This window comes from Mus caroli, unplaced genomic scaffold, assembly GCF_978045245.1.
Source record: "Mus caroli unplaced genomic scaffold, Mus_caroli_1 scaffold_10, whole genome shotgun sequence".
NCBI lineage: Eukaryota > Metazoa > Chordata > Mammalia > Rodentia > Muridae > Mus > Mus caroli.
This window is the reverse complement of record NW_028227265.1, coordinates 47,546,458-47,573,311: the sequence shown is the minus strand read 5'-3', so window position 1 is coordinate 47,573,311 and position 26,854 is coordinate 47,546,458. Positions and strand designations below refer to the sequence as shown.

General features: G+C 38.1%; 1 protein-coding gene across 5 annotated transcripts in view; it reads left to right on the top strand.

Annotated features, from left to right (window-relative positions):
* Inpp4b (inositol polyphosphate-4-phosphatase type II B) overlaps nucleotides 1–26,854 on the top strand; it is a 793,726-nt gene that overhangs the window by 712,011 nt on the left and 54,861 nt on the right. For all 5 annotated transcript variants that reach the window (XM_029480343.2, XM_029480345.2, XM_085843791.1 and 2 more), the window contains 4 exons: nucleotides 2,542–2,682; nucleotides 4,787–4,884; nucleotides 23,260–23,372; nucleotides 25,997–26,151. In XM_029480343.2, the coding sequence (XP_029336203.1) occupies nucleotides 2,542–2,682; nucleotides 4,787–4,884; nucleotides 23,260–23,372; nucleotides 25,997–26,151 (507 nt within the window). The remainder of the gene's footprint in view (nucleotides 1–2,541; nucleotides 2,683–4,786; nucleotides 4,885–23,259; nucleotides 23,373–25,996; nucleotides 26,152–26,854) is intronic.

Genomic DNA, 26,854 nt, shown 5'->3' with positions numbered 1-26,854 from the left:
GCATTTCACATCTGAATAATAATTAAAAATATAATTTAAAATGACAAAATTTGAATAGAGACAAATGATAAGAAGCATATGAGGAAGGATTGTAGTCCCTGAAGGCAATCGGAATCTACAAGAAGACCAACAGACTCAACTAACCTGGACCCTTGGGGCTCTCAGTCTGAACCATCAACCAAAGAATATGCACGAGGTGAACCTAGGCTTCACCACTCATATGTAGCAGGTGTGCAGCTTGGTCTTCGTGTGGGTCCTGAACAACTGGAGTGGGAGCTATTCTAAAAACTGTGACCTACACTTGGGATACGTTTTTCTAGCTGGGCTGTCTTGTCTGGCCTTGGGGGAAAGGAAGCACCTAGCATTGCATAGACTTGAAGTGTCATGGTAGAGGGATACTCAGCTCAGAAGAGAAATGGAGGGAGAAGAGGGGAAGGATTGTGGGAGGAGGCAGTGAGAGGAATGTTAAGTGAATAAGTAAAAAATAAATTGAAAATTTAAAAAAGCATATGAAACCATACTCAGTATCTCTAGTCAGTGGGAGAGGGGTGGAAACTGCCCGTTCATATTAGTTTGCTCACACTGAAATCACCCTCAGGACTTCTGATAACAAAAAGTGTTGCTACAACAAAGAAATCCTGGGAAGTTCATACATTACAGGTAGGAAGGAAAATAGAGCACCCTAGTTGGTTATCCAACACCAGTGGTCAGCCCTGAAATCGCATACATGCAAAAAACTCTGGATAGACTCTGCAGGTTGTATTTATGTATTTTCCATATGTGTGTGTATGTTTATATGTATATGTATAAAAATGAAGAAAAAGTAGCTATTAACTTTTGAAGGAGTAATGTAATGGGAATATCTGGCTTGGAGGGAGGGAAAGGAAGAAGGGGAGCAGGAAATGATGTAGTTACATTTTAATTAAAAATAAAGGAAATAGCTAATTGGTTGTTTAAAATCAAATACAAACTTATACCATGGTTCTTAAATATATACCCAAGAGGAAACAAAGCATTTGCTCATCCATAAGCTTTTACCTAAATATTCATCATGGGACTCTTTGCAATAAAAAAAAAATACTCTGTATAATCTGTCTACTCGTGAATGAATGGGAAAGATGCAGCATGTGCATTGCTAAGCTAAAATGTGACTTAGCCATACACATTACCAACAACGGTGCAACATGGGGAGTTATAAGCATGAACCCACTCATCCATGTCTTGACAGTATTGAAAGACTGGAAATAAACTTCAGCCTTTTAGAAGTTAACCAAGAGCAAGTAAACATTGAAAATTACAATGTATGCCTTTGTAGGGCACTGCCAATGTCCCTGGCTGCAGACTCAAAACAAAACAAAACACAACAGAAAAACACCAACAAATGTGAGTCTAGGATCGATAGTGTTTGACACAATGTTTTACTTAAACATTGGAAAGGATTGTCATAATTATGGTCCTGCCCACTCCATATCCTTCTGAAAGTTCATGGTTTTTCTCTAGTTCCTAGGCTAAACCCCTTTACATGTCTACACTCAAGTCTTTCCTGCATCAGATAACAATTATAACAGATGCAAAAAGTTACTTCTACTGAGCTCATTTTATGGATTCTAAATTTCCATCATTGTATAGTTAGGATCATACTTAATGTAATTTTCTAATGAAAGTGTTTCAGTTTTATGCAAAATTTTCCAAAGAATCACAAATACCTAAGATTACATATACAGTAATTAAACTGCTTTATTTCCATCTGGCCATCAGAAACAGGGAGGTTCATCCATCTGACTAGACCAAAAGAATTCCTTATGCCAGTCACTTTCCTTATCGTTATGACCACGTACCTCAAAAGAAGGGAAGACAGCCTTATTTCGTCTCATCATCTGAGCTAATGTGGTCTCTCGGGAAGGGAAGGTGTGGCTGTGACATCTTCATGATGCAGAGCCTCTGACTGTGACTGTCACAGCTCTGAGCACCAGGGACAGGGATGTTATAGTCATGAAGCATCCCAACCCATAGTCAGTGGCCCCCATCCTCAGCTACCCCATCTCTGAAAGCACAGCCACAATCTGTGGACCAACTGCTCAAACACCCTAGATTGTGTGGGGCAGTTCACATTTAGATCATAACAATTTTATTCATTGATTTGTTTATTAAGCCTCATTATGCTGAAAAAAAAAACCCACCATTATATTATTCCTCATATTTGGAGGACTGCTTTCATTCTCATAGTAAATGAAAACAGACTTGAGACTACCTCTGTGCTTGACCAGGGGTCTTCAAAATGAGCTAATTGCCCTCTGTTTTCTATAGAACACAGAGCAGTGCTGAGAATGTAGGTACACATGTACTTGCCAATGCACACGCTATGCATTTTAACAATGAAATGGGTGTATATCCCTTCAGTGATCGGACAGTCAAATGAAAGCACATAACCAACAAAAGCCCAAGTCAGTGCTGTATTCCAGTCCATCCATTGATGGTTTCCCTCCCAACGAACTGCAGCCAGCCTAAACCATTTCTCTCTTCCATCCTTCCTGTCTGCAGTGAACACTATGTGGTGGAGGTCAAGCTCCCAGCTACAGTATTTGAGTCGCTCCCGATGCAGATTAAAGAAGGCCAGTTGCTTCACGTGTATCCCGTTCTGTTTAATGTCGGAATCAATGAGCAGCAGACTCTGGCTGAGAGGTAGGCTGAGAAAGATGGAGCTCAGAGTTTCTTTTTCTCTTTTTGTTGCAGACTGAGAAATACCATATTTCTGTGTATAGAATTTAGACATGTGATGTGTAGCATTTTCCTTTCAAGTAATACACTTCCAAGTTGTTTCTTATAACAAAGTAAAATGTATATGGAGGAGACATATGCATAATTAGATTTAAATGTGTCAAAACCTTGAGAAATATATTTATACCAATAGCAAAATGTGTATGCAGCCTATGAGTGTGACCTAGAGTGCAACCTCTAGCTCTCCTGTTTACAGACTTTTAAAGAGCTTCTAGGAATTTTCAAGGACCAGTGAGCCTCAAACCAAGCTAGTTTTTATCGTCTGTGTCATTCTAACTGCAATAGAGGTCACTCATTTTAAAAGCATTCGTTTTCCTTTATGTCTCTTGTAAATTAAAACTGTAACTTTTAATTACCTGAAAACTATTTAAGAGTGACAGGATTTGAAAAAAAATGACAAAATTGCAGAATACAGAAACATGGGGGATGGGGAAGCAGGAAGTCCTTGCTTAGCACATTGACACCAACATAGTATCGATTCCGGCAGAACACTTCCTCGCTGCACTTCGATCCCCATTATTCTGAGTTAGAATCTTGGTCTTCTCCAGACAACTCTTGCATGTGAGATACTGCATAAACTCCACAACTTTCTATTTAATGTTTATCCTCAACGATGTCTTTTATGTGACCATTTTTACAAGATAAATGCTTACTGTATTGAAAAACTTAGACTAGCATGAAGATAAAAGACTAGACAGCTTAAAAAACTAAACATCATTCCTCATAGTTAAGAGGCTTGGAGATATCTGAGCCAGTTTCAGGACATTGATCTCTGGTGAAGGCTTTTTCCTCTGTGCTCACCGGAAGGGTAGAGAGATTTTTGGTAGCACTTTTATAAGGACATTAATGCCATGGGACCAGAACTTGCCTTCACTTTATTTAACCTCAGTCATTTCCTCAGAGGCCACACCAGTAGACACAGGTACACTGGAGGTAAGGTTTCCACGCATGAGTTTTGTGAGAACACCAATCTTTAGTTCAACAATTCTCCAGCTGCTTACACTATTTGGCAAAGTCAGAGAACACTGAAGAAATTCTCTTGTTTGTTTGTTTGTTTCTTTTTTTCTGGATATTGTATTTGATATAGATGCATAACATGGCTTCTTTCAGGCACTACTTGCTTTGCCAAGCTGTAGAAGTTAGGGAGAAATGATTATCATCCTGTAGAAGAAGTGTATCAGCAAATGTAACATGAAATTGGGTCATGAAATAACCAAAAAATGTTGAAAAGACAAAACTGACAAAGAAAGAATTTGATTCCATCATAGGGACATTCTTGTAGGGCAGTGTTTCTCAACCTGTAGGTTGCGACCACTCTGAAGGTTGCATATCACACACAATGCATGTCAGATATTTACATTATGATTCATAAGAGTAAAAAATTACAGTTATGGAGTAGCACTGAAACTTCAATTGACACCAAGAAAAATTCATGTATAGGTTTGGAAGGAGGTACATATTGAGAGATACTTGCATGACATCCTTTGGTAGAAAGACAGACTTTATGTGTGAAAGTGGGACATACTGAAAGAGAAGAGAGATGTATGTAGTGGTATACAGAAAAAACCGGACATGATGAAGGCAGGCAAGGAGAGCTCTGGCACACAGCTGCAGGCCCATGCAGAGTGATTTCAAAGGTGAAGTTCTCCCTTGGGAGGACTGTAGCATGCACTCAGTAGTTGGCATAGGACAGCATGACATCTAGCCCAACTTCCAGACATGTTCTTCTAGATCTATGTGAAGGCATGAATAGGGAATCTCAAATGGAGAGAGATGGAGGGGCTTCCTCTTTGTGATGAGGTGTGACCTTACAAGCAAGGTGTAAAATGTGAAAAATAAAAAATATCATCTATGTAAAAGGACAAGATAAGCTGTATTAAATTTTGGTGCTGTTTTATATCCCATGCCTCTCCTCCTCCTCCTCCTCTTCCTCCTCCTCCTCCTCTTCCTCCTCTTCCTCCTCTTCCTTCTCTTCCTCCTTCTCCTATTCCTCATTTTCTATTTTTAGGTTTGGAGATGTTTCTTTGCAAGAAAGTATTAATCAAGAAAATTTTGAACTTGTACAAGAATATTATTCAATATTTATGGAAAAGATGCCTCCTGATTGTAAGTATATGGGTTGTAGAAATCACTAATAGTCATTTGTTGATTAACAATCATTTGTTGATTAAAACTCTTAAGCAAAAGAGGCCTGTGAGTAAAGTAGCATGGGGTGTGGAGTGAATGCGACTTTGGGTTTGTGTGGAGAAAAGGACTGATTGCCAAGGTGGCATGGCTGAAGCCTGTTTCATAACCTTGATTGCCATCCTCAGTGTGCCCAGTGTCCATGCTGGGACACTAAATGTAGAAAAGGCCAAGATTTAGAAATATGGAAGGTATAATTAGAAATCTCAACTGAGTACAATAAAAATTTTATACAGTTAACACTTAAATAGCTGGATCATTTTTCTTTAATACTTTATCCACATGAAATATAGCACATGAATATAAAGAGAAAGTCAGATAGAATACAAGTGCTCCAGTGTGACAGTAAGTGATATAAATTACAATTTCTCTAATGCAATCTTAAGGTTTATAACTTAAGGGACAAATTCATTGGGTGTACTTACTGCACCATTTTATGTGAAAATTTTAACCATCTAAGCAGATAGTCGTGTTTTAAATGTATGATGTGTGCTCTCAATTATTCACTAGGGTAGCTCTTTCTTCAACTTGAGCTCTTGGGTATTTGAATTTATGGACTGACCAGGATTTCATCTATCTCCAGTACAATTCTCATCAGATATGTATGAGAACAAGAAACTAAAATTAACTAGTAGAAATATTACATTTCACCAAAAGCCACAAAGTATAGTTGTCACCAACTTATGAGCAATTTGCTCACTGTTTGTGTCTGGTGCTTGGACTCACAGGTGGCAGAATACTTGCCTTTTCATAATGCAATGAGTATTATTTCATATCACTGAAATGACCCATGAAGCCATGTGCAGAGATATAGAATAGTTTCTGTCCTGGTATTTATGTTACGATTTTTATATTACTGTATTTCATATAAGATATATTTTCCCAAAATTAAAATCCTCCAATGGAGATTCTTTAGCACCCAGCATACTTTGTATTGTATATTTCTTACTTCCACTAAGGTTACTGGTACGTGTAAACAAAACTACTTTTCTTTAGTGATTAATGAAGTTACTAAGACTTAGATATTGGTTATTTTTTACTCCAAGATTTGGTTTTTCTTATCATTCCAAAGTAATGTCAGAATTTTCATTTATTTACAACATGACTTCTGTCTACTCTGATATATGAAAATTAGCTGTATTCCCTTTCCCATTAGCATCAGCAGACCTGGGAATCAGTCAGCATTGCAGGTCCTCAGTGGCTCTTCAGACTCCTGCTCCTCCCTGAACACATGCTGCCAAGTGATGTCTGATTCATATTAATGTTTGAGAACTAACATGTCTTCTTTATTCAGGGAGTAAAAGTAAAGTAGGTTATGGAAGGTTGTGAAGGGTTTTATTATACCAAAACCAACCATTTCGCCTAAAGAGAAATTAAGTAAAAGTACTTACTGAAGAATTCCCTAACATGAAATATAAAACACTTATATACTCAAGTAATTTAAACTATTTGAAGGAATAAATGTTAAAAGAGGAAAGGGACACTGTGGTTGAGATTTAAAATAAAATAAAATATAAGTCTTATGATTTTATCTAATAAAAGGATTTAAGAACATTACATTAAAATTTCTATATTACCAATTAAAGTTTTGTCTTCTCAATCTCCATAAGAGAAGGGCTTCTGGACACCCTATAAATACATTAAAGTACATAATTTCTACTAGTAAGAGCCTATTACAATTTAAGCAGTATGGAAATGTTCATTAAGCTGTATTTTTATAGGGAATATCCACTTAGACATCAAGTATACCACAGGTTCCATACAGATGCAGTTTTGCTTTTGAACACTTATGATCTGTGGTTGATTATTTACGGATGGTAAGCATGGAGTGTAAAAAACTGACTATGTAACCAATTATCTTTGAAACTTGAAATTTCATTATATAAAAATAAATTTATTACACTTATTGTTTATTAAAAATATGATAGCCTTTAACATCATTTATTCTTTGAGATTAAGATACAGTTACATCCCTTCAGCCTTGCCTTTCCTCTTTTATTCCTTCTCAGGCATCTCCTTACTATCAAATTCATGGTCTATATTTCTTCAGTTGTTAAATACAAACAGAGATATATTATATTGTATATAGCAGTATTATCATAGAGTTAGATAGATAGGTAGATCGATGATAGAATATAAATTAACCTGATCAATCTCTATAATGTTAGTTATACATATATGATTTTGAAACAGACTGTGGTTTTAAGATACCCAGTCTGGGACCTCTTTCATTCCTCAATTGCCTGCCATTTCTTATCAAGGATTGAACCCCAAGAGATTTTTTTCTCTCTACATTAGCATGTCTCTTGGTGTATATCTTGTTCAGGTCTTGTCTAGGTGGCCATGTAGTTTTGCTGACACTTCTAGAAGAGTCAGTCTCAGGTAAAACTCCCTTTCTTCTCTGGCTCTTACTATCTTCCCCTTCTTCCCGCCATGATCCTTTGTTGAAGAAGCTGTGTTGTACATGTATAAACTTGTGGCTGATTATCACACTAATTGTTTTCAGTATTTTGATCTGTTGCAGTTTTCTGCAATGGTCTCTGTCTGTTTCAAGGAGACATCTTTGATGCAGGGATGAGACCTATATCTGTGGAAGTTATGGATCTTAGAAGAGAACCCACAATAGTCTTTTTACCAAAGCAACATAATTTCTATCTACACTCCAAATACTAATTCTTATAACTACAGATTGAACTAATTTGAATTGAGCCAATTACATTTGATTAGTTAGATTTTAGTGATTTCCCTCACTTTGTTATGTTTTGCAGCAAAACTATCAGATTTTCAGAAGAATCAAGTGGTGGTGTCATTGTGGTTGCACTCTGCAACAACAGAAATCTGTATAATCACACAAACACATATGGCTTATACCTCTTGTAGATATGTCACATGCCAAAGCAGAGCTGGACCTCACTCCATTTCAGAAGGCAGCCAAAGAGTTGTGTTAGGACTGTGACTAAGGGCTACAGGATTACCCAAAATGGCAAGACTTACCATTCTGGAAGATAGGACCATTCTGGGTCATCTCTTTAATGCACAAAATCTATTACTTGTTTTTACAGTCAATTTAAGAAGTTTATATTGAAGGACAATAATTTATGAAATCCAATACTTTCTTTAAAAATTACACAATGCATATGCTGCTTATTAATTTCCTAACCCATTTTTTAAATGACTTACAAGTGAAATGTTTGAATTCTATGTGGGTTTCTATGTAAAAAATTGTTTCTTCACCAAAGATGTCATTAATCTTAGTGGATATACTCCACTTTTGTCACATCATGGCTATGATGAAATTGCCTTAGTGTTCATTCAGTGTCAGATAGCTTTTAGTTTTCTTTTACTCATAAAGGAAATTATGAGCAAGTATAATCTTCCCCAAGTATCAGCTAATTCCCTGACATATGTAGGCTAAGTGGAGAGTCTCAATTCAGAAATCTATAAAAAATGTAGTTTTCTTTTAGTGGCTGCTATGAATGCTAGTAAACATTTAGTCTTTAGTTGTTAGTAAGTGGGAGTATGATGGAGAATTAAAGGGGCCTATCAGCCCTTGCCTATGCCCTTCTGAGATGCTCAGCAGTCTAGCGAATCATCAGCTAATCTGTTCAAAGTTCTTAATGCCATTGGAATAAATACTCATTTAAATTCAGGAATGATCCTATACTCTCAACTTCCTGTTAGCTGAGAACAGAGAGCCTTCGCTGGAAGGTGTAGTGGGCAGTGGTCTCTACACGGGGAGTATTCATTCTCCTTGCCAGGCTTTGCTGAGCATTGGTCTCATGCAGCTAATAGGGATCAAAAACATATGTATAACATCATGTGTATAGTAATATGTATCCTTGAGCGTTGATAAAAAGGTCCTTTGAGCTGTTGTGGGTTTCTTCCTCCTGGCTTTTTTAAATACATTGTTGCAGATCCTTTGAGCTGTTGTGGGTTTCTTCCTCCTGGCTTTTTTTTTTTTTTTTTAATACATTGCAGTTTTCGGATGTTTGTACTCTCTGCCTTGACAGCAAGGCAGGGCATCTTTTGGAGTGTTTCCCCCAGGCCCTACCTGTGATATTCCCAGGCACCTTTGATCTGCTGGGCAATTTCAGTGGGCAGGGCAGGCTTACCCTTCTGCTCACTCTCATCTTTGCACTGGGCTTGTTGCTGTCAGGAACCTGTCATGTTCCTGCCTCCCTAAAGGATTTAACTTTTGCATTAAGAATAACTTCATAGAAAGGGCTCTGCTCTCAGTCACTTGCACAGAGAACTGCATGCTTGAACGTCACCATGACGTTGTAGAGGCATACAAGAACTTGGTAAAGGGGGCCAGTGAAGAGTTCTTCCCTCCTTAAAGGAAAAGAGACCAGCTGCCAAATTATCACACTCGAATTTACTGACACTTTTTTTTCTGACATTAATGCCCAAACATTTTATTTTTTTATCAAAATTGCAGTAGGGGTATGATAACCTAGGTCTGCTTGAAATTTATCATATGTGGACTTCTTTCTTTATACAGTAAGGTTGGGCGATGTAGCACTGTGAGCTAAGAGAGAAAAACAGGGTGAGCACATTTTGTTGTAGCTGTTCCAAACTATTCCTAAAACATTTGACATACTTGTCATATACAGTACCTCATTCATTATACCAATAAGGATGGCATATGAAATACATTTAAAAAAAATCTCAGGTTTGCAGTGAGAAAAAGTATAATACTGTCATATATTTCATCATAGATATGAAACTTTTGCTGGAACTCTCACATTCAATTTAGCAGACACTAGCAGAGATGATACAGTGTATAAAATTTCGTGTCAATCACCAGGGAGGATGAAGATGACAAGGTAGCTTACAGACAGTGAGTCAATGTAACCAAGGGATAATCTTCACTAAAGCCAAATCCTTTCCAGAAGAAGAGTCGCTGTGTGGGGCGATGGATTTTTCCTGTATAATTTAGCTATGTGGCCTTGCTGTTGTTGTTTTGCTTCCTCCTAGGTGGTTTTTGACATGTGTGGTTTTGCTTGATTGAAGCATTAAGTTCTGCACTAGGAAAAATGAAACATCCTACACAACATCTCCCTTGACATAAACAGAGAAATAAAATACAAATCTAATGATGTTTTATATAGAATTAATTTTAGAGGTATTTTGTGAATAGTTTTCTATGCAGTCCCCATGAAAAATGAGGAGCCATACATCATAAGGAGATCTGCGTGTGCAGAGAATGGGAGACTTAGCCCACAACACTCGAAAAATTATTTAGAATATAGTCAAATAAGAAAAATGACACACCTGTCATGCACGGGAAGTGAACAGAAAGAGAAAGTACGTTTATTAATAATGAGGATTAAGTAGAAGTAATTAGACTTGGGAACCAATGGTAGCATTTAATAGAATAAGTTTTTTGGGTTGTTTTTCGTTTTTGTTATTGTTGTTATTTCGGGATTTTTGTTTCTTTGTTTTGGGTTGGGGTTTTGCTTTTGTTTTTGTTTGTTTGTTTGTTTTGTTTGTTTGTTTTGTTTTGTTTTGTTTTGTTTTGTTTTGTTTTTGAGACAGGGTTTCTTTGTGTAGCCCTGGCTGCCCTGGAACTCACTCTGTAGACCAGGCTGGTCTTGAACTCAGAGATATTCCTGTCTCTAGAGTGCTGGGATTAAAGGTGAATGCTACCACACCCTGGCTGTTAGAGTATTTTTTAATAAAATGTGTAAAAAACCTTCTGTCATGGACTCTTCAGGAGAGAACATCCATGGTACATGTAGGGAGACAGAATGGAAGGCACATGCTTAGGAAACTCAGCAGTATATGTGAGAGAGACAAGGTAGGTGCATGTAAGAGAGATAGAGGCAGGCACAAAGCAACAGGAACAAGACAGAGTGCTGCTGTCTTCTATGTTCCCTTTGCCAAGATGGCAGGTGAACATGTTTAAGAGCAGATGGAAAGTGGAAGCTGGACTCTAAGGACATGTTCCTCCCGAGAGGTTCTGGAGGAGACAATAGGACTATTGGCACTACCAGAAGGCCAAAGTGAAGCCTGTAGAGTCGATGGCCTCACCTCCCTGTGAGACAATCCAAACTAAGCTCAGGGAAAGAAACACAGCAGCACTCTGTTTCTAGAAAGAGAAGCCTGCCATGCCTGTGGGAGGTCCCGGAACCGCCTCTAGGAGGCCCCCAGAATTAGACTGTTCATAGCTCTTTAAGCTTTGTATTCTGTGTGGAGGTGGTTTGGGTTGCTCTTCACTGCTATGGGGCTCCTAAGGTCACCCAATGGCTTTAGAAGAAGAAACCTCAGAAACAAAGACTTCTATTTACCTCACTATCATCTTTAAATCAATCCTGGTATCAATCATCATTACTAAAAGATGCTTGTCACTTTCTTTTAGTGCCTTGATTTAGGTTTCACTCAAGCTAACCCTGGACTCAGTGGCCTTCCTGCTTCCACATTCGGAGTAATACAATTAAAGGCATTAGCCATCATGTTCAACCTAGTATATAGTTTTTAGATGCACTTTTCAAAACTTGTGTGCATGCATAGTAAGAAATAAATAGAGATTTAAATAAATCTACTATAAAAATCGTAGTTTACTGAAAGCTGAAAGGTTTTTTACCTTTGAGCTTTTACTTTATTTTCAATTTTCACTTTTTGTTTTATCTTTTTTTTGCTTGCAACCAAGCCTAAGGAGCTCTGCCGCTGAGCTGTTCTCCAGTCCCTCAGCACTTTCTATTCTTACCATGTCAGTTGACCTTATTCTCAACCAAGCATGGACTATATGGACCAAGTCTCTTCTTAGGACAACATTATACAGAAACATTAACTACTGAAACAAAAACTCATGTAAAACGTACTTTGGCGCACGCCTTTAATCCCAGCACTCGGGAGGCAGAGGCAGGCGGATTTCTGAGTTCGAAGCCAGCCTGGTCTACAAAGTGAGTTCCAGGACAGCCAGGGCTACACTGAGAAACCCTGTCTTGAAAAACCAAAAAAAAAAAAAAAAAAAAAAGTAACATCACCACATTGAAAAAGTAGCCCTGTAGATTAAAGAACTTTATGAAAGCTGATAGGAAAATTATTCTTAGCTATTAATGCCATGTAGAATAACAAAAGTTGGAGTTAATCATGCCACAGACAGGAACAACTCGTTCCTAATGGATATTGCTATTGGATTGTTTATTTAGTGTGTGTGTGTGTGTGTGTTTATGTCTGTACAAGGCGCATGTGTAATTAGTGTAGAAGCCAGAAGTCAGAGAATAATCTTAAATTCCATTCCTCAGGGTCTCCTACTGCTGCTTTTGACACAGGATAGGCCAGAGTTGATGACTAGCCAGCTCCAGTGGCTCTACCTGCCTCTAGCTAATGAGTGCTGGAGCTACATTTGGTCACCACCTCATCGTGCTTTTTCTATAAGGGTTCTGGAGACCTAACCCAGGCCATCATGTTTGTGAGGCAAGAACTTTTCCAACTAACCAATCTGTCCAGCCCACAGGGCTTTGCATATTTTGATATTGCCACTCAGCCATTTAATATTTGGCTGGATTTTAAAACATGGAACAATATTTTTTCATAAATCTAAATAATATATTTTGCAAAATAACTATATGATAATACTTTCTGGAATAAAATTACTGGATTTTGTTTCTAAATGAAATGAAAAGAGCTGATCTGCCAGGTGCTCAGTCAGACTGGATTCCATACATAGCAGAACCATACATGAGGAGTATCACTGAGATCCAGAGAAGTTCCTGTGAGAGGAACTTCCTCTGTGAGAGGACTCATCCTCTAAGGACAAAACAGTCAGCCTCACACACTGCTCAATGTCATTGAGTCATCTACTCACTGGAGAGTAGCCTGAAACTCAGGTCCTAAATACGGCAGGTACCTATGTCAGAGAAAGCTATGTCACATTCTGCATATCAGTGCATGTTGTGGCTATTTAAATGGGTATGTCCTTCAATTACTGATCATTCTATGAGCCCTGTCTCAGACAGGAATATTCAGTGGAATTGACTATGACAAAAGACACTTGCTCACCTGCACCACAAAGACTGCCAGTGTTCCACAACAATGGGCGCCTGTAAGTACTGTCACTTGCCCATCCTCTTGACACAGGCTTTGTCGCCACATCAGGTTCACCACACCCAGAAACTTGAATATGCTGCTGCCACATATTCATGGTCATGCTTTCCAGACACAGAAATTAATGTTACTCCTGAGTCCAGTTATCTATGCTTCAACAGGCTCTGGAAATAGCCTGTTTTTATGGAATGGAGAAATAAGGCGAGATAACCATACAAAAGAGCATGAAACACACACACACACACACACACACATACTCATCCCTGCTCCTCCGCAGAGGTCTTCAAACAAACAGTATAAGCATTTCTGATTGGTTAATGGGCTTTCTAATACAATTGACTATTTCCCAGGCTCCAAAGGGAATATGTAAGTTACTAACTTTAACTCCACTTGTAGTAACAATAGATTTTCTTGAATTCTTCACATTTATATAAGTCACTTATATAAGAGAGAATGCTGCACATGCTTCTTTGGGGGCTGGGGCATGATTCTATTCTGCCCAAGGGTTGGCTGTGAGCAACTGAAACCCTGGTTAGACTCATTTCCTTTGTCATTATTCTTGCTCGAACACCTACTGTGACTTACTTTCTTCTCATTGTCTCCAAGAAAGGAAGCCAGGCTGTTCATGACAGACTAACCTGCAGATCTGATTAAGTCAGGGAAGGCACATAACTCAGAAGCAGTATACCACAATAGTCTATTCGGTATTATAATATATAAAATGCCATGTTCTTGCTGCCTGTGCTCCTTAACCATGAAAGAAGAGGCACATCAAGTCTAGAAATCTTCAGAGTTCAGCAATAGCTAATAGTCCATGTGCTAGAGGGACATTTCTCATTAATTTGTAGCTAAAGGTACAATTCATTTGTTTTTTTAATTTTAGCATTGGGGGATCATAAACCTATTATATACCATTAGCATATGGCTAAATAAGTGTTCCTCAAGGCATCGTTTAAGGGATACTGATTTAGGTCAACTCTGTCCTTTGTAAGAGGGGACTTGGTTTTCCACTTTAGTTTGTGTTAGGTTCCTAGTGCTGACTAGTGGGACAACAGAGATTAAATTCTACATATGATGACTTGCAGATGGGATTTTTTCTTCACCTTTAGGCCACAATTCTACCAGTGCTGTCTAGAACACTCTGGTCAGAATTTAAAATGATAGACTCTAAGGTATCTGCATTTTTAGCTCTATGCTGAGGATTTGCCTTTATGTTTGCTATATTTGTAGCTGGGATTTGTTCTCAGCTCAGATCCAACACATCTCATGGACTTTGTTGAAAGAAAAGGCCACCAAATACAATCACATGACCACCTGAGTTTGATCTCTAAAACTCCCTGATAGGAGGAGAAGGAAGAAAATACCAACTCCTGTATGTTGTCCTCTGGCATCCACATGTACACACACACACACACACACACACAGAAAATTTAATGTACTATAGTATAGTATTCATTCTTTCTTTTCTTAATAGGCATAAAATCAGAGATAGAGACACTTAATTGTCATTAAACTATAGACTGGTTAGAAGCACAAAGCACAAACACTTCAAAAGTAAAGAAAAGAAAAGAAAAGAAAAGAAAAGAAAAGAGAAAAGAAAAGAAAAGAAAAGAAAAGAAAAGAAAAGAAAAGAAAAGAAAAGAAAAGAAAAGAAAAGAAAAGAAAAGAAAAGTAGACACATGGGTAGGCACACAAATACCCTCCTGCCTAGCAAACTAGAAACTGGCCCCTGCATCCCAGTGTTGCCTTTCAGTGTCAACAGCTCAGATATGTAATTTCTTTGTTATCACAGCCACTCTGCTATGTGCAGGTACGTGGGGGAATGTACTTTGAAGTACAAAGTGTGTGTGTGTGTATGAATGTATACATGTATGTATATGTGTGTATGTATACATGTATGTATATGTGTGTGTATGTGTTTGTATGTGTGTGTCTATATTTGTGTGTGTGGGTGTATGTATACTTTGTACTTCAAAGTACATTCCCTCATGTACCTGCACATAGCCGAGCAGAAGGGATGTCTAAGCATTCTGTCTTCCTTACACTTCTTCCTCTTTCCTTCATTTGGATATCTAAACTTAAGAAATCCCATCTTGCATTTCACATTTGGCCACTTGTTGCATTTGGATGGCCTCCCAGTACACTAGCCTCTTCAGCTAGCATGTAATGGCTTAGAATAAAGGGACCAAAATTCAGTTGAAAACTCACTTAGATGAGTCTCTAGCTGTTTGAACACTTATATTCTATCACCAGCCAAAGGGGGATAATTAACACACATATACTTTGTACTTCAAAGTACATTCTCCCATTATCTCTCTAGGGAAAGGAAGTTAATATTCCCACTGTCAGTTTCCATGACAAAAAGATGTCACACTCCATGTAGAAAAGTGAGAGCGATGGATAGGATAATGATTGTTGTACACTCTAAGATTCTCAGAGAATTATATTTCTGCAGTGTTCTAACAAACCCACTGATGCTTCCAGTCACAGGTGATTGTGAATTCTTTTCTATTATGTGAACAGATTTACAATATTATTTTCTTCCATAACCTTTCTTTCTCTGTATTGTATATTCTCCTTCAGAGCTGTGTTAACTTTAATCACTGTTTTCTGTGATTATCAATTCTCTGATATTTTTTCCAAAAAGAACTAAGTTTGCTTTTGGAATACCCTTATAGAGGAGTTAATTAAAAATCATCATGAAAATAAGATTTGTTGTGGTTTTTTTTTTTTTAAATTTTGGGTCATCATACAGAAAGGAATAGGTTAGCAGTAATTATCTTAATTTTAAAGATATACATTTAGTATATAAATATCTGAATTTGACTTGGAGTAGTTCCTGGGTCTCTAATGGTTTCATTTTTATTTGATACTATATCCAATAAGCTAAACATCTGTTAAAGGTGACTAAAAATTAATTTCAACTTCTAATTTAAAATCAAAGCAGGGAGGTTAGAGAGATGGCTCAGCCTTTGTTGCTTTCCAGAGGATTTGAGTTCAAATCCCCAGTGCACTCGTGTTACTTCAAAAGCATCTGTAACTCCAGTTACAGAGAGATCCAGCACTATCTTCTGGTCTCTGAGGGCACCAGGCACATCCATCGTTCACAGAACACACACAGACAAAACCCACAAACACGTAAGCGAAAAATACATAAAATGATTCAAAGGGGGAACTAAAAATAACTTAGTATTTGATCTTTTACAGTATATGTTTGAAATCCCTGTGCTATGCAATATGAATAGTCAATCCTCTAAACTGTAACTTGTTAATTACCATGACTCTTCATTTCAAACCACAGAGGTGAAACATTTTGTGTTCAATCTATCTTATTGTCCATTTTATATCATCAATTCCTCCTGGCTTGGTATCACTGAACTCCAGGAAGGTGGAAATGACCTTGGGACACCAGTACAGGGAGGAGTAATGTTATCTTTATTAGGTAGGTTAAGATGGGTTAAAAAGAGAAGCCTGTGAACACTAATTAGTACTTGGGGCTGCCATTGATAAACTGCAAATATGAGTGTCTCAGCTTGCCAAGTAAGAGGCCACTTCAAGTTGAATGTGCTATAGAAGAGGAATAAAATGTACGCAATATACTCATGTGTATTCAGTGCTTTTCTTTCTAGTTTGGAGACTTTCAGTGTAGTCTTTTCATTCTAAAATTATCTCTTACTTCATCTATATCTTCCCTAATGCCTAGAAATTATCTATAAAATCTCAGGCAGAATTACATGGTAAGACTTCACTTGCCTCTAAGGGATAGTGAAATGAATAACAGGACTATGGGAGGATTGGCCGATTAGTTATTTCTATGTCATCAGAAAGAAGAGGGGTGAAGAAGACCAAAAGGAAAGGCCTTACTCCTGCCCCTTCCTCTGGCTTCATTGTGACCTTCTGCTGCTGCTGGGCTAGCAGAAAGGACATTGGTATTACCTCCAAAGCTGCATTCTCTCTTTAACACCATTCTTGTTCCTGTCTTCACCTACTCCCCAACAGTCAAGTCCTCTCTGTTGTGATTGTTGGACACAATAGGGCATGTGAAGTAGCCTACAGGAAGGGGTTGCTCACCCATGTCCTTTCAGTGCTCAGACCTCTACTACCTTAACAGAAGCAAAAGCGATTATCCATGCACTTCTGTCTGACTCCCAGATCTCTGAGCTGGCTATGCATGCACAGCCTCTCCTATTTCAGACCGCCTTTGTCCATCTAGCCCTAATTGGCATAGAAAGCCATCTCAGGCAGAACAACGGATTCAAGGTCAGCTGCTGAAGTACCATCGAACAACAAAGAGTCTCTCAGGCTTTTACAAAATGTAGGCATGTTTTGGGATTGTGTAATCAAGCCATGAACTATTTCTATGATATTTTCAAAACAAGGAAAAAGGTTAATGTGTTATTATTTCATACCTTATTTTTCAATAAAAAGCATGGATCATATGAAGAGGGGATTTCATAAAATCGTTAGTACAGTATCTGAAACATTTTAACTACAGTTTTGAGGTATTTTTCCCTGTTGTTTCTGGTGATGAGTTTCATTTAAGAGGACACTCTGAAAGTGTATATAACAAAAATGTTCAGCTCTAAACAGGTTGGAATTTTGGTACTTGATTTCTTTTTTTATCTATCTTTTATTCATTTATATTTCAAATGATATCCCCCTTCCAGGTTACCTCTCCAAAAACCACCCATCCCATTACCTCTCCCCTCATCTTTGCCTCTATGAGGGAGCTCCCCCAGCCACTCACCTACTCTGCCTCACTGCTCTAGCATGCTCCTATGCTAATGCATCAGGTCTTCACAGGACCAAAGGCCTCCCCTCCCATTGATGTCAGATAAGGCCATCCTCTGCTACATATGTATCTGGAGCCATGGATCCCTCTATGCATACTCTTTTGTTGGTAGTTTAGGCCTTAGGAGCTCTGGGTGGGCCTGTTGATTGATATTATTCTTTCTTAGGGGTTGTAATCCCCTTCAGCTAATTCAGCCCTTCCCCAAACTCTTCCGTTGGGGTCCCTGAGCTCAGTATCTGCATCTGTATTGCTGATGTGCTGGTAGAACTTCTCAAGGAATAGCCATATCAGGCTCCTGTCAGCAAACCCTTCTTTCTTGGCATCAGCAATAGTGTCAGAGGTTGGTGTCTGCAGATGGGAGGGTTCCCTAGGTGGGGCAGTCTTTGCATAACCTTTCCTTTAGTTTCTGTTCCAATTTTTGTTCCTGTCTTTCCTTTGAACAGGAACATTTCTGGGTTAAAAAGTTTGAGATAGGTGAGTGGCCCCATCCCTCAATTGGGGTTCATGCCTATCTACTGGAGCTGGTCTCTACAAGTTCTATCTCCCCTTTGTTGGGTATTTTGGCTATCGTTGTCCTTGTCGGGTCCTGGGAGCTCTGCAATCTTGCATGTGTCAGTATTTGATTTCTTATAATGCCTCCTTCATACAGGGTAGATGAAAAACATGATTTTATGAAGCTAGCTTGAATGCAGCACTGTCTTTTTATGTCTTTCAAGATTCTGTAGCCTCCAACAGAATATAATTTATTATTTAAAGATATTTCAATGATTTTCCTAACTGTGATTGTCTGCTTGCTAATACAATCAATTATAATTGTTTAGAATTAATTAAAGTAGATTAATTTTGCAATGTATACTGCTAACAGGAGCACACAGTGAAAACACTGTCCTCTATGCAGTACGAGCCCTTCTACATTGTTTCTATTGAGGTGTTTCTATATCTATACTGCCTTGCAGCAAGCTGTACCAAGATTACAGACATGTAACAGCATCATGTAACCTCTGCTCACGGATTTGCTGGGTTAGAGAGTCTAATGGAAATAGTGGGGCACCTTCTCTCTTCTCTTATGTCAATGACTTTTGATAGAAGGAAGAATGGTCAGGGAATGCTTTGGTGTCTGGAAACTGGAATCATCTGGAAGTCTCGCAATTCAGGCCCTGGTATCTGGGACATGGTCACCTAACTTGTCCCAGTTACCTTGGGACAATGCCTGTTGACATGATCACCTAAACAGAACTTGCATGTGGCATGAGCATTTCCTAGTTTATATTAGATTTATCATTATAAAACTAATATAGAAGACTACAAACAGGAAATTTCAAAGCTTTAGGAGTTATAGAATCACTTACAACCTGGCCTCAGAAAATACCATTATTTCTGTCTTGCTCATTAGTCAAGATATAATTTCACCCTGAATATGGTAAGAGGACATAGACGCCAGCTCTCTAAGAAAAGCATGCCAAAGAATAAAGGTACAATGTTTTAGAAACATCATTTCAGGTTCAGCTGTTTGGCTGATATTCATTAATAATTGTATTTGTCTTTTCCATACTCTAATAACACTATACATTTATAAACTAAGGTAGCTGGTTATATATATATATATATATATATATATATATATATAGTGTGTGTGTGTGTGTGTGTGTGTGTACATATTTTTAACCTAATTATCTTTGGTGGAAAGGGGCAGAAACCCTGACTCAAACTATTTTGAACAATAAAGGATATTTATTGATGATTGTCCCTGGAAAGTCCAACAGGAAGGCAGGCTTCAAGAGAGGGTTGATTTAGTGTCTCAGCATAGGTTGGCCCCCACTTAATCTTTCTGTTTCCCTTAATGTATTGACATGATTATGCAGCTAGTCTTCTCATGACTTAAAATCGGCCAATGCAGCACGTTCCCTAGCAGTGTAGTATCATCTGACCATGAGATAATGAAGTGGTTCCCAGGGTTCCACAGTGTTACATGTGAGTTAATCCATTGAGAAGCACCATCCATTCCTGTTCACATATAAACACTCAGCCATTGATTCTGACCATTATTCTGTTCAGAACACTTGCTGCTGAAGGTACATCATTTGGTGAGCCACAGGAGATAGGTATAAAATATAACTCTTTGCCTTGCCTGTTCTGCTCTGTGGGGGAGCAGTAGACAGGTGTCCACTGGTTTGTGAATGGGATGAAATTTGTACCCATATGTGTGTGAGGAATTTGTTTGCTATTCTGAAGAGACCCTGGATATCTGGATATACTGATGACACTGGCTCTCCCAAGAGTAATACTTTCCTCTGTTTTGACTGTTGAAACAGGATTGAATAATGTAGGCTGTTCTGCCACAGCTTTTATTAATTGTGATCTCTTCAGCTTGATGAAGCACAGCAGGGTTGCTATACTCATTTTACAGTTGAGGAGATAGGAGCACAGGGCCAAACAGCTCACCCCTGACCACATATCAAGCAGGGGCAGAACTGACATTGAAAGTCATTTTCCTGGATTTATGGCTGTTTCAAGAGACCTATGAATGTTTCACTTAAAAAAATCACTACAAATAAGAAAGAATTAGTTACTGGGAATCAATAACCCAGCATAAAAACTTTTGTAAAAGGAAAATATTTACAGATAAAATAAAAGCACTCTTTCTGAGCTCTTCCTCTGGCTTTTCTTCCTTTGAGAAAAGAAATACCTTGATATCATTATTTTATAATCTCATGTATATTTTAATATACACACATAGATTTTCTAAAATCTGACCAGTTGGGATTGAATAATTTGCAGCAGGATTGTTCCTGAGAGAGATTCTTCGCCTCTCAGCAGAAGTTGCCTGCAGCTCTTCTACTAGGGTTAGAGCCTGGTGAGTTTCCACCAACAACTTTGTCATGTCCATTGGTGTGCTCATTATTTTCTTCTTGTTTAGAATATCATATTTTTGAGATCTCATGGGTTCATGGCTGGTCTGTAGCCTTTTGCCATGTTCTACAACCTCTTTTATAATGTTCAGAGTGTAAAATCTCATGTTAACAATGAAAAATATCATTTTAGTAAATATAAATGTTTTGTTCTGAGTGTGATGGTCTATTATAAAAATGCCAGAGTTGTTTGTAAAACCCCACTAACTGTGTAAGTATAAATAAGATTTGGGGATGAGTTCTAAAGTTCCTAGAAGCTCAGAGACTAGTTAAAACTACCTTCTTGGAAAAATACGCTACGCTTTATGCTAGGTGATGCTAGTTTGCTATGACAAAACAACTCAGATAACAAATTCACAAAAGAAAAGTTTTACTTTGGCTATTCTGGGGACTTTGATTAGTCAATGTCACAAGTCAGGTTTGCGACAAGTCAGACCATCATGAGAGGAATACCAGGTAGAGAAAAATCACATTATGGCCCAGGTAGGAAGCAAGAGAAAGAAAAGAGAAAAGCTAGAGTCTCAAAGTCTCCTGTGAGAGCAACACTAGTGCCCTAAGCTGCTACTCCAGGGCCCCAGGTTCTCAAGGTGTCACTCTAACCAAGCCCTCCTTAGGAATCATGCACTTACTATGTGGCTTCTGAAGGAAAATCAACTCCCAAATTACAGCATGCATGTTACCATGAATCTTCTCTAAGCCAGTTCTTTGCAGAGTTTTATACTGGCTCTCTGTATTAGTGTTGTGTTCTTTCAGGGAGCTGCAACTAGATCGTCTTAAATTGGCAGAACATTAACGGGATGCACTATATACCCTAGGATTAAATGTTATTTCACAAAAGTTTTGTTACAGGGCAGAAGTGTGTATGTGTCTATAATATGTCAGTTCCATGAGATGTTGCATTAATTAGTAATGAAAATATATTTAATAGTTAAAGACTGTACATTTAAGGAAGAAAATTTAGTGAATTAATATAGAAATAATGAAATATCCACCATAGTCAAACTAATACATCTATTACGTTACATAGTTACCATCTTCTTTGTTTGTGAGATCGAAAATATATAATAAACATTAATTAATTACCTGTGTTCATTCAGTATTGTGATTTCAGAATTTGTTATATTGCATTAAATTAGGCATAATGTTTTATTCTTTAAAAACAGTTACAATGTACTTTAGTGATATATATATTTAAAAGAATCTTTGGGACCTTGAAGATGTGTGTGTGTGTGTAAGAATATAGAATACCTATTTTATTCTGTAGTCATGATAACCTGAGATGACATGTGATCATTTTTAGTGAGGGTGTCTCTTCCCAACCTTTGTGAGGTTTTTTGCACATGCATTGCTGTAATCTCACTGAGATGTCCCCCTCTATTCTCTTGCAATGGTGCCAGGAACTACTTACATAAGCTGTTTGGCTACTGAAGCATCTGGTACAAACTCAGAAATTGCAAACTCTCATCTCTGCTAAATCAAATCTGGGTTAATTTTGTGACTGGAACTGCGAATGTCTGTTTTGTGTCATCCATGTAATTGGATAACTGGGCAAGGTCTTTAGTTCTTACATATCTTCTGTTTATCAGACTTAGTCTAGGATCTCAGGAATTCTTCCTGCTTTAGATAGTGAGCTCCCACTGTATTATGGATCCAACACTCTTTTTAGGAGCATTTTGCCCCCTTCACTGAATCACATCCTGTCAAGTCTCAGAAACATTTGGCTCATAATTGCATGTTGCCTTTGGGTTCAGTGTGCAGTGTAGGCCATTGGCCACCTATGTTTTGGTTGTTAGGATGCAGACATCTGAGTAGCAGCACACTTCTGCTCCCACTTCCGTTCTTGTCTGCCATTCGCTGTCGCCTATGCAATCTTACTTTCCTGTCACACCTGTGCTCCTTGACAGCAATGCCTCCTCCCTTTTCTGTAAGAAACATTTGGCAATGCCTAGATACAGTTTTCACTGTCAAAGTGGAAAAACTCCTTTTGGCATCTGAGCAGAAGACTTGACAGAAGCAGTTATAAATCCCACAATAGTCATTAGCTCCCTCCCAAATAAAAACGAATCTTATCTGACCCAAAATGTCAATAGCATCAAGACTAGGGAAACTTTTTGTTTAGGAACTGGCTTCATATTTATAAATTGAACTTACAGATTTCTCTCACGTGTGATGTTCAAGTTAATATATAGCCTTGATCCAGGTTGGTTAGTTGTAAAAAGAGATGATAGCTCAAGACATTTCTAGCACATACTGCCTAAAGAAAAGCAATGGATCTTCATGAGAAATGTTTTTTCTTGTTGGTAACAGTGCTTCATGGACAGTTTGATATTACCATAGTTACACAGACTAGAGGGAACTGAAGTGTGTGTTCAGATAAAGGGTAAAACTGAAGGGATTATTAAGATTTCCCTTACATATCCTTTGCTCCAGAGGGCATTTCTTGTTTTGAAAGTTGTATTTGCAGAAGTGTTTCAATAAAACTCCATAGGAAACATCATGCTAACTCTGTCTCCTGGTTTTCTCTTTTACTTTTTAATCCTATAGATATTTCTCATTTTCAAGAACAAAATGATTTAAAAGGACTGTTGGACAATCTCCACCAAAATATTCAAGCCAAAAAAAGAAAGAATGTAGAAATCATGTGGCTGGCAGCCACGGTAAGCACTCTTGTCTACCCTTACCCCTTACCCCCCAGCACAGCATCAACAGCAGTCATTGCCAGGGATTCATCACACAGGGTCTAAGGCTATTCACTTGATAAAGCATCATCTCTTCCTTAGTCGTCTTAACAATTGAGATAGAAAAAGATGAACTCAACAGGGGAAAATACTCCTTATTGACCCTCCTTACCAACTTTGGGTTTGCTTGACGCTCCGAGGTAAAAGGAAGTATCTTTGTTTTTCTTGGTGTTACATGTTATGGGCAATAGCCAATGTTCTGTAACAATCAGAATTTTGAACTGCCACTGTAGAGCCATGGGATTCCAATTGTGTGGTTATCATATTCTTGACTTAAGGCTCATGGACATATTGTTCAGTTAATGAGCTTGTAAATGTGTTTGTTAATTTGGGTGTTGGCATAAAATTTATTACTGATTGATTGTCATGGGGGTAACGAGCTGAATTGCGTATGGTTCTCTCTCACTTAATGGCACCCTTAGGCAGGAAGATCTGCCTGTTTTCCTGCCTAGACTTTCACATGAATTAGGGAGAGAATCATGCCTGTGTTCTTAAGCTCTTATCTGGCAATTTGAAACAGAGTTCATATTAAATTTATAACTTTTGTTAAAATCTCAGGTCCCAGGGACTTTCTTTGGGAAAGTATCCTGTCATAAGGAAAGGCGCCCTGGAGATCCCGGGATGAGCGTCTTGTCACCTTGGCCATATCACTCCTACAATTCAGAGTTCTGGTTCATTAGCCTTGCAACACACATTATTTATGCTCCATCAAAAGCATTTACATCAGCGTTCCTACTCTCCCAAAGTTACACTGTTTCTTCTGGAACAGAGAAAGAGATAATTTATCATGAAGCCATGTGTAATAATCAACCAAGAACAAGGCAGAGGAAAATCCCTGTCATGCCTCCCTAGTGTGCTGGCAAAAAACCATCAATGTGAGCAGAAAAAAGAATCTCTGCTTTCCGATGGGCCATTTATACTGCAGTGATCTGCACCACAATACTTTCAGAATTCTGGGTGACTTCAGAGACCACTGTGGTTATTAATTCACAAAGATTCATTATGGGAAGCTTTATGTACGTTTGCATGCTTTGCTGCAATCATTGCAGCATACAGGAAGACTGATCATTTGCAAGGCGCTCCAATATCTGGAGACCATATGAGTATGGCATTGGCTACATGTGATAAAATCATCTAAAAAGATAAAGCAGCGATAGATCCAGGAAACTGAGTAGATATCTCCTCTTAGGATATGCATTTTTCCATTTGGATACATAAACATTCCCCATCAAGTCTGCATATTTCTAAAAGTTTTTCTGATATGCATATCAATCACATAAGGTTCTTACTCAGCTCACAGTTGATTGCACAATTGTTAGCACCACTGTAAGTGGAAAGCTAGTTTCCAAATCAGCTTTCTAAACAGAACAATTTAATAACACTCTTAAAGTAAAGAAATACAGGAATCCCCCTGATATTACCAAAAAGCTTTGATTCTGTTTGCCCGTTTCCTCTCTCTTTATCTGCCTACTGAACTGCTGCCTTTGTCAATGTTTTACAGTCTAATTAAGTACCAAAGTTGTTTGATGTTTTTCTTGATTTAATTTAAATAATAAAATGGGAAAATTTAAGAAACCAAATGTAACCTGAGTATATACAAACAAGCTTGTATCTTAAAATCAAGATTCTCCTGTGAACTATGGAGACACATTCTACCTCCATTTGACTTTAAATGCAGAGCACTGAATATCTCAAGAAGAAGAGGCACCTGTGAAAGTAGCACTACATTTTAAAGAATACTAATTATTTTAAAAATTACATCTCAAAAGTGTCCAGTAAGGTCTATTTTATGACTGTGGATATAGTCAGCCTTAAAAATGTGAAATAGTATTTATTTGAAAGAACTACATTTTTTTCCAAAGGAAAAGAGATACTATAGTAAAACCATACTCTCACCTTTCTGTCGTCACTTTTATTGGAAATAGAAGAGAATGAAAATGTGAATTAATAGGGCTATATAAATCTTAATTTAAGTACCAGAACCACAATTAAAATACAGTGAAAAATTCACAATAAAAACGGTTTTATGTTTCCTCTCTGAGAAGGCACTTTTAAAGCCTCGTTGATTACAGATAATAAAGTAGATGGTTATTGTGTCACATTAAATTTATCTTAAATGCACGTTGATTAGCATTGCTGATGCTGCAGTTGATTATTGGTATCTCATCTCAGAAAGCCATCATGCCTAAGAAAAGGGAACAGAGGGATCTACATGCTAAGCATGCTATGCATGCTAAACATAAGGCAGTGAGAAAATGGACAATCCTGAGCTGGAGACTCTTGTCTGCCCTATAATATCAAGATTCACAGAGAAACACCGGACATGCAAATGTTAAAAACTGGGACTTCATGAGACCTTCTCACATCAGTGATGAGATTTGGGCTGGTTGTTAAAAATAACTAGACTTCAGGTAGGGATCATTTCCCTCAAAGATATCAACCAGTCAAAGCTAACCCTGTAGCTTAGAGAATGAGAGAGGGGTGTGTTTACATTTGACAGGGTGGATGGAACCACCTGACTCCGTTTCATTTGGGTCTTGCAGATTTGTCGGAAACTCAATGGCATTCGTTTTACCTGCTGTAAAAGTGCCAAAGACAGGACATCGATGTCGGTGACACTAGAACAGTGCTCCATCCTGAGAGACGAGCATCAACTGCACAAAGACTTTTTCATCAGAGCTTTAGATTGCATGAGAAGGTATCGTACATGCCTTACATTGTTTTTATGTGACTATCACTTTTTGCTAATTTTTAAAAACACATATCTCACTAGAAGACTAAATACTTTATGACTTCATTGTATTTCCCCATATTAAATGAACAATTTGTAACAATAAAAGGAAATACAGCCGTGTATACACTAAGTACTATACATGGAAGGCATACACTATTAGTTCTTCATCCTGAGTAAAAGGGCTCTACGCACCTAAAGGCACCCCTTAGAGAGTACATTTTCTTTACATGTTTGAATATGTGCAAAATAAAACTAGGTCAGCAGAAAAACAAAATCTCTCCAGATTTCAACTAAGAAATCTACCCATGGCAGGCAGGGTCTTTGCATTGGTGACATTCCCTGTTGTAAAGGCAGATAATTTAGAGAGTTGATGTTACAGCTTTGCTGACATTTAAAATGCTATGCCCTGAGTCATGTCTTGATTAATCTCTACAGTAACTGAATTGGAACTAGAAGGAAGCCATAATGGAGAGAAGGTGTCTCATTTAAAGTGTCTATCATCAAAACCACATGTTACTATAAAAGGGGCACTGTAGAGATCAGCATAGAAGAGGTTTCTAGGCTCCACTGAGAGCTGCTCCTTGTCTGTCTTACCATTTGCTGGACTTTCATCTTCTCAGTCTCCCAGTGGAGACACAGATGCACGCCTGTAGCAGATGCATGCCTG